This window comes from Cetorhinus maximus, chromosome 7, assembly GCF_964194155.1.
Source record: "Cetorhinus maximus chromosome 7, sCetMax3.hap1.1, whole genome shotgun sequence".
NCBI lineage: Eukaryota > Metazoa > Chordata > Chondrichthyes > Lamniformes > Cetorhinidae > Cetorhinus > Cetorhinus maximus.
The window spans coordinates 114908156-114920443 of record NC_135885.1 but is presented as its reverse complement, the minus strand read 5'-3'; the positions used below and the strand labels follow the sequence as shown (position 1 = coordinate 114920443).

The window sequence follows — 12288 nt, the reverse complement described above, 5'->3', positions numbered from 1 at the left end:
GGGCTGCACCTCTAACAGTGTAGCACTCCCTCAGTACTGCATTGAGGAATCAGTTTTGGATGTTGTGCTGAAGTCCTAGATCACAAGCGGCAATGTGGGTGGGTAGAGATAGCTGATAACTGCAGGGTGAAAGTAGGACCAGCAAAAGTTGAGACTGGATGAATGGTGAGCAGCAAGGCCGCCAGGTATGAGTGGCTGGCAAGAAGATGCTGCAGAGCAAAAGCAGCAGATCCGGATGGAGAGGAGTGTCTGCCCACAATGGGTCAAAGGTACAAGAACAGAGTCATGGTCAGAGATTTATAGAGTCATAACAGCACAGAAGCCTATTTGACCCATCTTGTCCATACCAGGTGAAATAAAACTTGGAATAGGAGAGACCTTTGTTTTGACCAGCATTTCAAATTTGTAAACCACTGAGATACTATATCCTGAAGCCAAATGGAAGCAGGAGAGAACCCCGGAGGTGTGCCATTGGAACTCCCCAGGAAACTTGAACATGGAGGCAGTATAGAGGCAAAAAAATCAAAAGTTCAATTTTTGAAATATATTATTTCAAAAAAGATTTGGAGTAGAGCAGGAACAACATATTAAATGTCCAAATGACTATATTGTATCAAAATCTTCAAGGAAAATGTTGAAGGGTATTTCTTGGAGAAGACAGGGGTCTTGCCTGCTGGCTGGAGAGTCATCAGGCCACATCACCAGGCCACATATGAGCAAGCGAGTGATGGCCAGTTGGGGGTTCCCGGGTCCCAGAGAATGAGAGCTGGGGTTTGGGCAGCAAGGGCTGAAGCTGGCTCTCAGCCGTCCCCCCCTACCTAATGCTGGGTCTCTCGATCAGCAGTTTGCTTGTCATGTTCTCTACATGGCAAGCACCCCCATTTCTACATGGTGAGCCCACCCACCCACCACTGGGTTAATACTAGCGGCGGTGGGATGAAGCCCTTAGGTAGGCATTAATTGCTGTGCATATTCACGAATGTGTAACAACCTGGAAGGTACTGTACAGGCTGCTCGCAGGTTGTCTCCTTTAAGATACGGCATGTACATGGGTGCAGAAAAGAATTTAAAGGTGCCCCACATTGAAATAAACAGATCATTCATACAAAAAAATTTAGGTGAGACATTGGTTTAGGTGTGAGGAGCTTACCATGGAGACCGATAAAGGACCAACTTGTTGTTTCTCCATATCCAACTTTCCTTAGGTGGTTGGGTTTGATACTCATTATCATACAAATTCAAGTACACTTTAAGATTTTTTGCCTGACCTGTCATGTGGATCAAATTCAGTGAAACTGGCAACTTTTGTTCCAGAAATGTGTGCAACTTTATTCAGAATGGTTTAGCTCCAGTAATCTGCTTTTTTAAAAAAATCATGTATTTCCCTACAATTTCACATTAACTTAGAGATTAACTTACCAATATTATAAGGTAAGCAATAGTACAGATAAACATGTATTCAGCCTTGAAATGTACTTTTAGCTATTAAAACCTAAAGATGATTGTTTCCAATATTGGCAACTGAATGTTGGTGTGATATTTCATTTAAAATAAATGGGTTAATGCCCTCATTAACTAACAGACATAGGAATGTCATCAATGATGTAAGCCTTCATCAACCAATTTCACCGACAGACATTTCTAGGTTCAACATGTAAATTTTCATCTCAAAGATCAATTTGTATGGTATGTTTGCTAATATGGCAAACAAATCACACATGGTTTGGCAAGCTATACACTTTTCTAAATCAATTTATTTTCTGTATTTTTCAGAGAGTTCATCAATAGTCTGCGATTATATAGGGCTTTATATGGTGGATTGGCTGATCAGCTGTGTATCAATGACTTAGCAGCTGCTGATGGACGAACTTGCTGGAATGGAGAAGATGTCGTGAAGAGGTGAGAGCTGTTCTAATTTTGGGATTGTGAGCTGGAGACTGATCAGTTCGCAAATCTAATAAATCAGTGCTTTGTTTTTCAACTTGTTTGATCAAGATGATTTGTTATTCATTAAATTATTATTTCTGGTTATAGTTAATGTTGATGGATTTACAGTGGATGTAAGACTAAAATCCCAAAAGATCAAATCTATTTTTTCAATAACTACCATTTGGATTTAAATTTTAATTACATTTATGTTTACAAATATCAACATATAATCGTCAAACAGATGTGCCAGTCATAACTGTAATATCAACTATTGTCCTGGTGCATTCACCATGGCAACACCTCAACCAATCAGATTTGACTTGCAAACTAATCACCACCCTTTGCTAATGCAGCATAAATTGTTGCTCACTCTGAAATTTGGCATTCTTACAGCTGTCCTGAAGAGTGCAAGACAAAAAGCTTCGACAACATGTCTCTTTTTTCAGCAATACTCAAGTTCTCTACGACCAAATAACTAAAAGTTTCTTCACCATATTATCTTTGTAGTGTCACTGATCTGACTTACATCTCAGGAACCTCTGATGGTGTTAACATATTTTGATTAACATAACAATATTAAACAATTGAATGGAGTATGTTTGAGTTGTCTTGTCATCAACAAAAATAAATGCAAGGGTGGTATGAATGCTTTGGTATTTAGATAGAGACTGCATTTTACTTTCTCTGCGCTATTTAATGAATTGTAGTTTAATTACACACATCATTCAATTTTCTATACTTATAAGCAGTCTATATTAAATTGAAATGGTTTCAAATGTACTACAACTGCAAGTGGCATAGGCTATGTTATGTGACTGATTGAAATGAATGGAGCAGCGGCCAATATCACATCCGGAATTTTCCAGTCCCTCACGCCGGCAGGATCTTCCGCTCCCACCGATGTGAATGGAGATTTCAGTGGCTTGCCGGCCCCGCCACAGGAGCTGGGGTGGCGGGAGGGGGCGGGTGCTGGAAAATTCTGGCCTACATCTTACTCAATCTTCAGAACTCCTAAGGCAGAATTTTCTGCCTACCGGCCGGACGGGCCCAACCCAATCTCTGGTGGGCGGGGAGCCGATCCCCGCCGGAGAAGCGGGCCCCGCCGCCATTTTAAGTGGGCAGGCCAATTAAGGCCCGCCCAGCATGGCACCAGGCGGGAAGTGCTATGCACTTCCTGTGCGGGCGGGGGGAGGCGGATTCCCCAAAAGTGAGAGTACGCATGCGCACGAAAGAACGCACTTCTCCCTGAGGCTAAGTGCTGCGTCAGGGAGATCGCTGACAGCTGTACAAACTTTAAAAAAAGAAAAAAAAAAATCCTTAACATGTCCCCTTCATGTGACAATGTCACACGAGATGGGACATGTTAATAAATTTCACTGAAACTTTATTAAACTTTTTTAAACCCTACATGAAACCTCGTCCCGCCGGTGGATGAGGCTTCATGTTTTTTCTATTGCCCGCCGGGGCTCCTGGCCTGCCCACCAACCTTAAGGTTGGATGGGCAGGTCCTTTAATTGTTTTAATGATCCTGTCAATGGCCTCAATTGGCCATTGTCAGGTCGGCGGGCGCACAGCTGATTTGGCTGTGCCCCCGCCTTACTGAAAATTTAAATGGGGCGGGTTCCCCCCGACATCATCCCGCATCATTTTGCGCATTGGCAAGCGGGCCCTGCCCCCTGCTCGCCAACGGCAAAATTCAGCCCCTAATGTTTCTGTCAAGAAAAGGTTGTAGGATTGTGTGCCATATGAAAGCACGCAGAATAAAGTTTTGATCTAGGAAAAAAAATCAGAAAGCGCTTTTGTGATGCATACTATTGAAACTGAACAAGGGAAAATATATTTTGGCTGTTCATCGTTTTTCTACCAGCCAATGTATGTGCAAATGTAAATGTGAAACAAGGGTATAATACTTGTTGGAAGCATGAAATAGCCAAGTGAAGTGACACAATTTTGCTCACTGTGCCACCCAGTGATTAAAAAATCTGAAAAATTCAAGATTGCTCCTGGACAGGGAGTTCCTTGCTATACACCTCTGTCCATCTGCTACCACTCTTCACCCTTTCTCCCACAGTTCCCTCTCTTTTACTGTTTAAGTTCCAGTGGCTCTAACAGTGATGCATTTTAGCCCTAAGTACAAGTTAACTGCTGGTTTAAAGTGCACAGTGCCCGTCCCTCAAGCATGCCTGCTCTTTATATTCCTTCGTGAGCACTGGATCTGTTTTCAGATTTGGCTTCCAAATTTCTGGACTTCACGGTAAGACTCAACTGCTCTGTCTCTAATCTGTTGCTCAGTTGCTTAAATTTTAAAATAATTTAATTTACCCTACAGCCCATTCCCCACTGCTGTTGTTCCCTTCTGAGCCTGTGATTGTTCTACTGGTCCCAATGATTTTTCTGCTTCAGCTACTGTCTTGTTCCTAGCCAGAGTTTCACTCACCTGCGTCTAAATACACTTCTCCTCTGCTTCTGGATCTTATGGTGATCTCCATCTTTGCCACCATTTTAGTGCCCCACAACCAATTCTGCACATCTCCCAGATCTTCATTCCCAGGGAAATACTTCCATCAAATAGCTCCTGGTCTCACTTGTCCATCACACTAGTCTACAAACCCGGACATCAGTTCGTCGATGCTTCATGCTGACTCCATCCGACCTACATCAAATTTATCCCACCACTTGACTCTTCTGATTTCCTCCACTCTATTCCTTGTTTATAACCAGGATTTACATATCCTAATCTTGCTATATAACCAGACTGATGCAACTTTAGCTTCCCTGTATTCATTTACATGTATGTTTTATCTGCCACTTAGGACCTGAGCCCATCGTTCTATTTCCACTTTTCTCTTCACATTCCTTTTCAATTTCTTCTCTTTACTCCTCCTAAAATCCTCCCTTTCCCCTATCTTCATGTCTCTTTTCATTTTTTCCCTATCAAATACTTAGCCATCCCAAATTTGTAACCCAAACCTTCAACAGTCCTTGACCGTTCCAAGTTTGCTTAGATAAGATTTATTGCTTCCTGCTACGCCTCTCTTGGTACTTTCTGATGGCCCCATTGAGGCATGCATCACTGCCTCTTTATAAGCAGAAATCCCAACTGTCCCATCCGACTTTGTAGCCAAATCCCAACCGACAGCCTGCTGGGCACTTATGGTTCCCACCTCCTTGCTGTCCCACAAACACCCCCACCCAATGTTGCCATCGTGAACTCTGCCACCTCAGCTATCATGGCTCTTCTTTGCATCTCCCTTTAGAATGTCCATTCACTTCATAACAAGGGCCTTGCTCTCTATGAGCTTATTGTGGATGGTTGAATTGAAACCGTGGCCTGACAGGAACCTGTCCAAAGGATGATGACATCTTCCCCTAAGTGTTGATTCCACCACTTGGCCACCCAAATACTGTGGTGGCAGTATGGTTCTTATCACCAAATCACACCCTGCCCTGACCCTACTCCTTGGCACCTTCTTCTTTAGTTATTTCTTATGTATACAACTAACAATGTGTATCTCACTTTGTTCCAAACCTCTGCCCTCTCACATAAAACTCTCATCCGCTACTGCCCACCCAAGTACCATGCCAGCTCTCTCACTGAGGTATCTTCATTGCTTTCCTCCTTTAACTTCTGTACCGGATGATTTGTTAACCTCAGCGATTTTAGTCTCCATTCCAATTCACCATGTTCTGTCTCCTCTGAGTTCACTATCCTCCTATCCTCCCTTAATATTTCCCTTTACATAAATTCCCCAACCCATATTCACGGCTACTCCCATGACCTTACTATCTCATGTAGCTTTGCTACTTCCATTTCAAAAAGGACTTTGAACTTGTATACGGTCACTCAAAATTTCTTTTTGTTTCTCAATGTCTTTTATAGCTGTTCTCCATCAGCTATCTCTGCTAATATTAGACACAATTTTTTCAAATTCACTAATCCTCATTTATACAGGAACGCTACTTTCCAATTGCTCTTCCTTCTCTATTCGCGTCTTGATTAAGAAACAACATTGTTAATTTGAAAATAGCGATTTTGCTTTTCTGATAACTATTAATATTGCAGTACACAATCGTTGCTCTAACTTCACTTTCAAACTTAACTATGCGACTAAGGCTTTGATTTAAATGTGTTTACAAACTTCTCACATTTTTAGGATTTTTAAAAAACAATTTATGATATTTTACTAAAGATATCCGCTGTCGCTCCTGTCAAATCAAATTGTTGCCAGTGTTCTCACCCAAAAGTGAACCACTGCTCCAATTATCTTCTGAAATTGCATCACTGTTGCTGCTCCCATCCAAATATCAGTTTCTTGTTCCTTCTCCTACTTGAAACAAAGCTGTTTCCAGTACAAACCACTTTCATAGCTCAATTGATGTTTGTTCTACTCAATTCATCTGCTCAAAACAATGAATCTTCATGAAGCACCTTTACTGCCTGTGAATCTCATTCTCAGAACTGCCTGGAACATTTTCTGCTATGTACAAAACTTCAAAAATAGAGTAACCACAGTGCACTGAATCAGGGCCTCAGAAGGATTTACTGGGCTAAAGGAAATCTGTCACTTGCCCATTCATACCTGTGAATAATTTTCTCTCTTTTTCTGTGCTCCCAGCTGTCAGCATGGTCAGTTGTTACAGTTGGCTCAGACGCATACTCTGGCATTATACTAACTAGTATAGTATCTAAAGAAAAAAACTAAGGCTGGAATTTTCCGCCCCCATTGGCGTTGGGCATCATGGCGGGTGTGAGTGGACAATATGGCGAGAAGGCCAAAAATCAGTGTTACGCCGTCGTGAAACCAGTTTGCAATCGTCTGCTCCACCTATCGATGGTGGGCCGTGTTTCCCACCGCCGCACATCGGGAACCTAATTTGGCATCTCATTATAAGCTTTGTTCACTGGAATCTTCGCCCCCACACTGGATCATATGGGCATGCCTGCGGGATTGCATACCGATGTGTTTCACAACTGTACATAAGTGACGCGCACCTGGCGAGCTGCACTTCACTCGGGACTTCAAGGTTGGTTTGCCTACCTTGCTTCAGGCAGCACCACATCACTTTTAGGGGGGTTCACAGGCAGGTCTCTTCCTACCAGACCAGCCATAAGGCAGGGATGGCTTTTCAACGGCTACAGGGCAAGGGTTTGCTTGGGGAAGAGGGAGAAGTGGCCTCAGGCAAGGGAAGAGGCTGCAGGCAAGGGCTGTACTGAGGAAGGGGATGTCCCAGCGTGTGTGTGGGGGCACAAGTTGATTTGTGCAAGTGGCCTCAAGATGGTGAGGCCTGAGGAGGCAATCTCCAGAGGAGATGAGGCCAGATGGAAATGTGAGGGTGTGTGTGAGAGAGTGAGTGGTGATGTCCCTTGAGCTGGCAGTGAGTGAAATGCCAGTGAATATATGATGGGCTTGTGAGTGTGTGAGCTGAGAGTGATGAGATGGTTGTCTTACCCTGATGGCACGGATGAGATCATTCATCCTTTTTCTGCACTGGATGTCCGACCTCTTGTGTGCAGCATTGGCGCTGAACACCTCTGCCACCGCTTCCCAAGCCGGAGTGGTGAGACTGATGGGCCTCCTGTGGCCAGAGCAGGGGTAGAAGACATCGTGACGGGCCTCCATGGCATCCAGAAGGCGCCCCAGGGATGCGTCACTGAATCCAGGAGCTGCATTCTTCTTCACTTTTGGGGCCATGTCTTCACTGGAGCAGTCCAGGGCTCCAAGCATTGAGAACTGTGTGTGTGGCTACACTTTAAATATGGTGCCTTGCATGAGGAAGCGGCAAGGTAATGGCCTGGCAGGCAAATTGTAGGCCGCCCACCACTGAGAAGGTGTGTTTCCTGTAGCTGCATAATTAATGAGGTGGGATTGGGGTGATACGGCGTGAAAACCCGCCATTGCCAGCAGTTTAAACATCCTTTTCCCTGCCTGCTACCGCACTTAGTGCAAATCTGGGACAATTCCGCCCTAAGTGTTGAGATTGTGGACTTTGATTGAGGTCTTAAAGGGGAATATGGACCCCAAAAAATGGGCATTTGGGTTCCATTAGGGTAAAGTGTTAAAAGTCTGAATTCTGAACCCAACCCGCCTTTTCCCAGTTTTAATGGAGGTTGGATGGGTGGGTGGATGAAAAACCTAATCCAAGGAGGTGGATTGGTATTTTTAATATTATATTGAGGCTGTGTGCCTCATTTGTATTCACCATTTGGAATTTAACTTGGGAAATCCACCAGATAAACTGAGGCAAAAGACTGCTGGATCAGGAGGTAAGTGCCTTTCCCTACAAGCTGAATCCAGCATTCCTTTCTGGCATTTCCCCTGTGATTGGACACCGCCCCCTAACCCTTCCGTTCTCTGCCATTAGATTCTGAACTCCCTCCCCACCCCAAGCACCTGACCCCCTGAGATCGTCACAACCGCCACCACCACCACCCCCCAACCGCTCCACACAGGTGGAGGCAGAGACCTATCGAGTCCTGCAGCCTCCTCCAGAGCCTTCCTCGCCTAACTGGAATCCAAGCCAAGGCAATTTAAAATTTCACAACATGCAGGGCAGCCCTGACTTCTGGGTAACTAAGTTGAAATTATCCCCCTTAGTGTTTGTGAAAATAACTCGGAATAATAGTTTAGAGCTCAACAGGTGAAAATGCATTTCTGAGCTACTTTTTCCCGTATACCCACTAAGGGATTTGTGCACCAAAGTATGAAATACAGTGCATGAAGAGTCTTTCTGCTTTGATCTGACAATATGAAAAGAAGTATAAGATTCCTCTCCGTCCACTGAATGACATACTTTATTGGATTTAAAAGAATATCCATTATCAGATTTTATTCACAGGTCACAGACATCAATCCATGGCACCACACAATTCTAGCATGTTATTTTGATTTCTGTACGCTGCTAACTGTATTGCTGTGGATGGGAGAAATGTTTTGCCTCAATTGTGTGTTTATTCCAAAGAAAGAAATAAAATATGACTGAATATCATCACTGGACCCATTTAGTTCCAGTTTATAGCTTTAATGCCCTAATATTAATAACTGCTTTGCCTTTGCTAAGATCATGACAGTGCCAAATCATTTTTATTACTATTTTAATAATATTGTATGGTAAATGCAGAAAGCATTGATTGATCTAAGTTGTTTGTATTTTGTCCATTAATTAATGTCACAAATGTATCTGTAACTTGCTTATACTGTATTACTGATTTCACAGGAATGCATCTCCTATTTTGGCTCTGTTAGTCAAAGTATCAAATACAGTATAGTTCATTGGTTTATTGTGACCACCAGTGTTAATTTTTAAACTCTTAAAAGCATCTGTTCAAATTTTGTTCATCAACTATGCTAGCATAATATAATGGATATACATTCACACTAATTGAAATACAGCCATTGGCCTATACTTCACAAGATCAACATCCTCAACAATACACGCTAATTCATCTCAGTTACACTGTTATGCACAGTAACTTCTCATAATTTGACCTAATCGTATTATGGGACTGCAAACCTTTGGCCCTTTTAATGTGCTCCTGCCATAAATTTACTAAGAGTGTTGCAAAGAAGTTTTAAAATTCGGCCAGGACCAAATGTATCTGGCCCCAGCCTTCCCCCACCAGTTTCTGTGGGCCCTTGTTTGGATAGATCCCCTGACTGCCTCATCATGGTTCCCCATAGCAAACCCGGAAGGTTGTAAAGTGCCTAATGGAAAGATGAGGTGCTGTTCCTCGAGCTTCTGTTGAGCTTCACTGGAACAGTGCAGTAAGTTGAGGACAGTGTTCAGAGTAGGAATAGGACAGAGAATTAAAATGGTAAGTGACTGGAAGCTGAGAGTTATGCTTGCAGACTGAATGGAGATGTTCAGCAAAGCAATCACCTGATATCCATTTGGTGTCCCCATTGTAGCAGAGGCCACTTTGTGAGCAAAGAATACAGTATATGAAATTGAAAGAAGTATAAGTAACTTACTGTTTCACCTGGAAAGAATTTTTGTGGCCCAGGATAGTGTGAAGGGAGGAGGTGAAAGGGCAGAATTCTCTACTCCAGAGGGTTGTGGATGCTGTATGGTTGAATACATTTAAGACTAGGATAGACACATTTTTGGTGTCTCAGAGAATTAAGGGACATGGGGAGCAGGCAGTAAAATGGAGTTGAAGCCCAAGCCAGCCATGATCATGTTGATTGGCAGAATAGACCTGTTGGGCCATATGGTCTACTCCTGCTCCTATTTCTTTTGTTCTTGTGTTCTTGTGGTAGGTGTTGCATCTTCTGCACTTACATGGCAAGTGGTTGCTGGGGGTGATAGAAGAATGGACCAGCGGGAGGTGGTGGGGAGGGTCTCTTCAGAATGCTGAAAGGTAAGAGGAGAGAAAGATGTGGCCGGTGGTGGTATCAGGCTGGAGGTGACGGAAATTTCAGAGGATGATCTGTTGAATGTGGGGTCTGTTGGGTTGGAAGGTGACGACAAGGGACAAGGGAAACTCTGTTGTGGTGGAGGGCAATCCTCAGTTGATGGAAAAAGAATACATATAGGAAACACTGGCATGTAATGTGGAGATTCTACAGAGAAACTTGGAGAATGGAATAAAGTCCTTACAGGAAGTGGGATGGGGGAAAGTGTAATCAAAGTAGTTTTGGAAGTCAGGGAATTATAGCAGACATTGCTTGACGGCCTGTCCCCTGAAGTGGAGATAGAGAAGTGGAGGAAGGGAAGGGAAGAGTCAGAGATGGACCGTGTGAAAGTGAAGGAAGGGTGAAGATTTGAAGCAAAGTTGATGAATTTTGAGTTTGGGATGAGAGTAGGAAGCAACATTGATACAGTCACTAACATAACAGAAAAAGAGATGAGGGAGGGGACTGAGTAGAACTGGAACAGAGAATGTTCCATGTAAGCCATAAAAAGGTAGGCATAGCTAGGAACCATATGAGTTCCCATGGCAACACCTTTTATTTGGAGGAGAATTATGCGAATAGTACTTTTTATTTGGAAGAGAATTGTAGAGCTCCCTCCATTTATGCTATGTCAGTGTTTATATGACCACTAAGTATGTTGTGGTTTGTATACCATATGCAGTGCCAAATTTTTATTTAGTGGCAAATTTTGTGTTACAAGCTGAATTCAGAGATTTAAAAGAACATTAAGTTAGGAAAGTAAACCTGGATTTCCTGACCATTACCACCTATTTTTCAGTGGTAATTTTACATCCGAATGTAGAAAATTAGCTTGTCAGGAATGTTCTGAGTTCCCATCGTAATTTATTTTTCCAGTGCGTGATTAAACAGATGGACATGGGCATGGGATTAAATATGTATTTGGGAAGTATGTCCATTCTGTGTGCAATTTCTTGCAGTTCTGGCAAGCAGGATACCTAAATGCTAAGGATACCTGGTGGTAATGATCTTGTAGGTCAGCACCTTAATGTAAAAGTGATTGTTAGCCACTGCTGATAGAGGCTCTTCATCCCAAAAAGTGCAGTAACCACAGACCTACAGGATATCGCTAAAATGTTAGAATACCTTATAAATTTAAATTTTGGATGCTTCATCAGAATCACCCAATGACTGTATTTCAAACTTTCAGTGATACTGCTTAAAATATGGCATGAAAGAATGATCAAGATGCCAGACACTTCTGCAGCTCCTAGTGTAGCTATCTGGAATTAGCTAAGGGTAGCTAATCTAGGTCTAGGTCACCAGAGAGGCAGAGGCAGTGCTATGCCATCTTCTGTAAGAACCTGAATCTAACATGCAGGTTGGTGCTTATAACCATCTTATGAACTATTACCTCAGTTTCAACAGGCATCAAAGAGTGGTTTGGGTTCTGGGCCACTCTGTTGCTTACCTGCATACCCATGTATGTCTTTTGTGTTTTCTTTTCTACATTGTCTCTTCTTAGTCCCCAGAACAGCAAAGGCTATGATTATAAAGGCTTTGAGGCTCTCCAAAGGCATTCCAAGATGTATTTTAATTTGACTTGCATGCCTGAGACTGTCCAGCTTTTATTCAATGCATCCTTGCTTAGTGTATTGCGGATCAGAAGTGGAACAGAGTAGGGCTGAAATCTGGTTAAATCTCTGCTCTGTGACACTGAACCTTTACTTCCTAGTGTTCAGGGTCACATCACACTCAAGTGGCCTGTGTCAATACATGGAAGAAATCATTTAAGTATTCTTAGGATAAAAGTTGTCACTGGATATGGATGAACATTAAAATGCATCCCTTATGGCCCAACGATAAAGCACGAATCACTGCATCCTTTTAAAACAAAGGCTATATGTTCCAACGCAAACTGGAGGAACAGCACCTCATCTTCCGACTAGGCACTTTACAGCCTTCCGGACTGAATATTGAGTTCAAC

At 42.9% G+C, this 12288-nt stretch overlaps 1 protein-coding gene across 2 annotated transcripts in view; it reads left to right on the top strand.

The window, feature by feature from the left end:
* The window catches only part of LOC144682992 (glypican-5-like), a 1265567-nt gene that overhangs the window by 421894 nt on the left and 831385 nt on the right, over positions 1-12288 (top strand). For both annotated transcript variants that reach the window (XM_078545931.1, XM_078545930.1), the window contains exon 5: positions 1774-1899. In XM_078545931.1, the coding sequence (XP_078402057.1) occupies positions 1774-1899 (126 nt within the window). The remainder of the gene's footprint in view (positions 1-1773; positions 1900-12288) is intronic.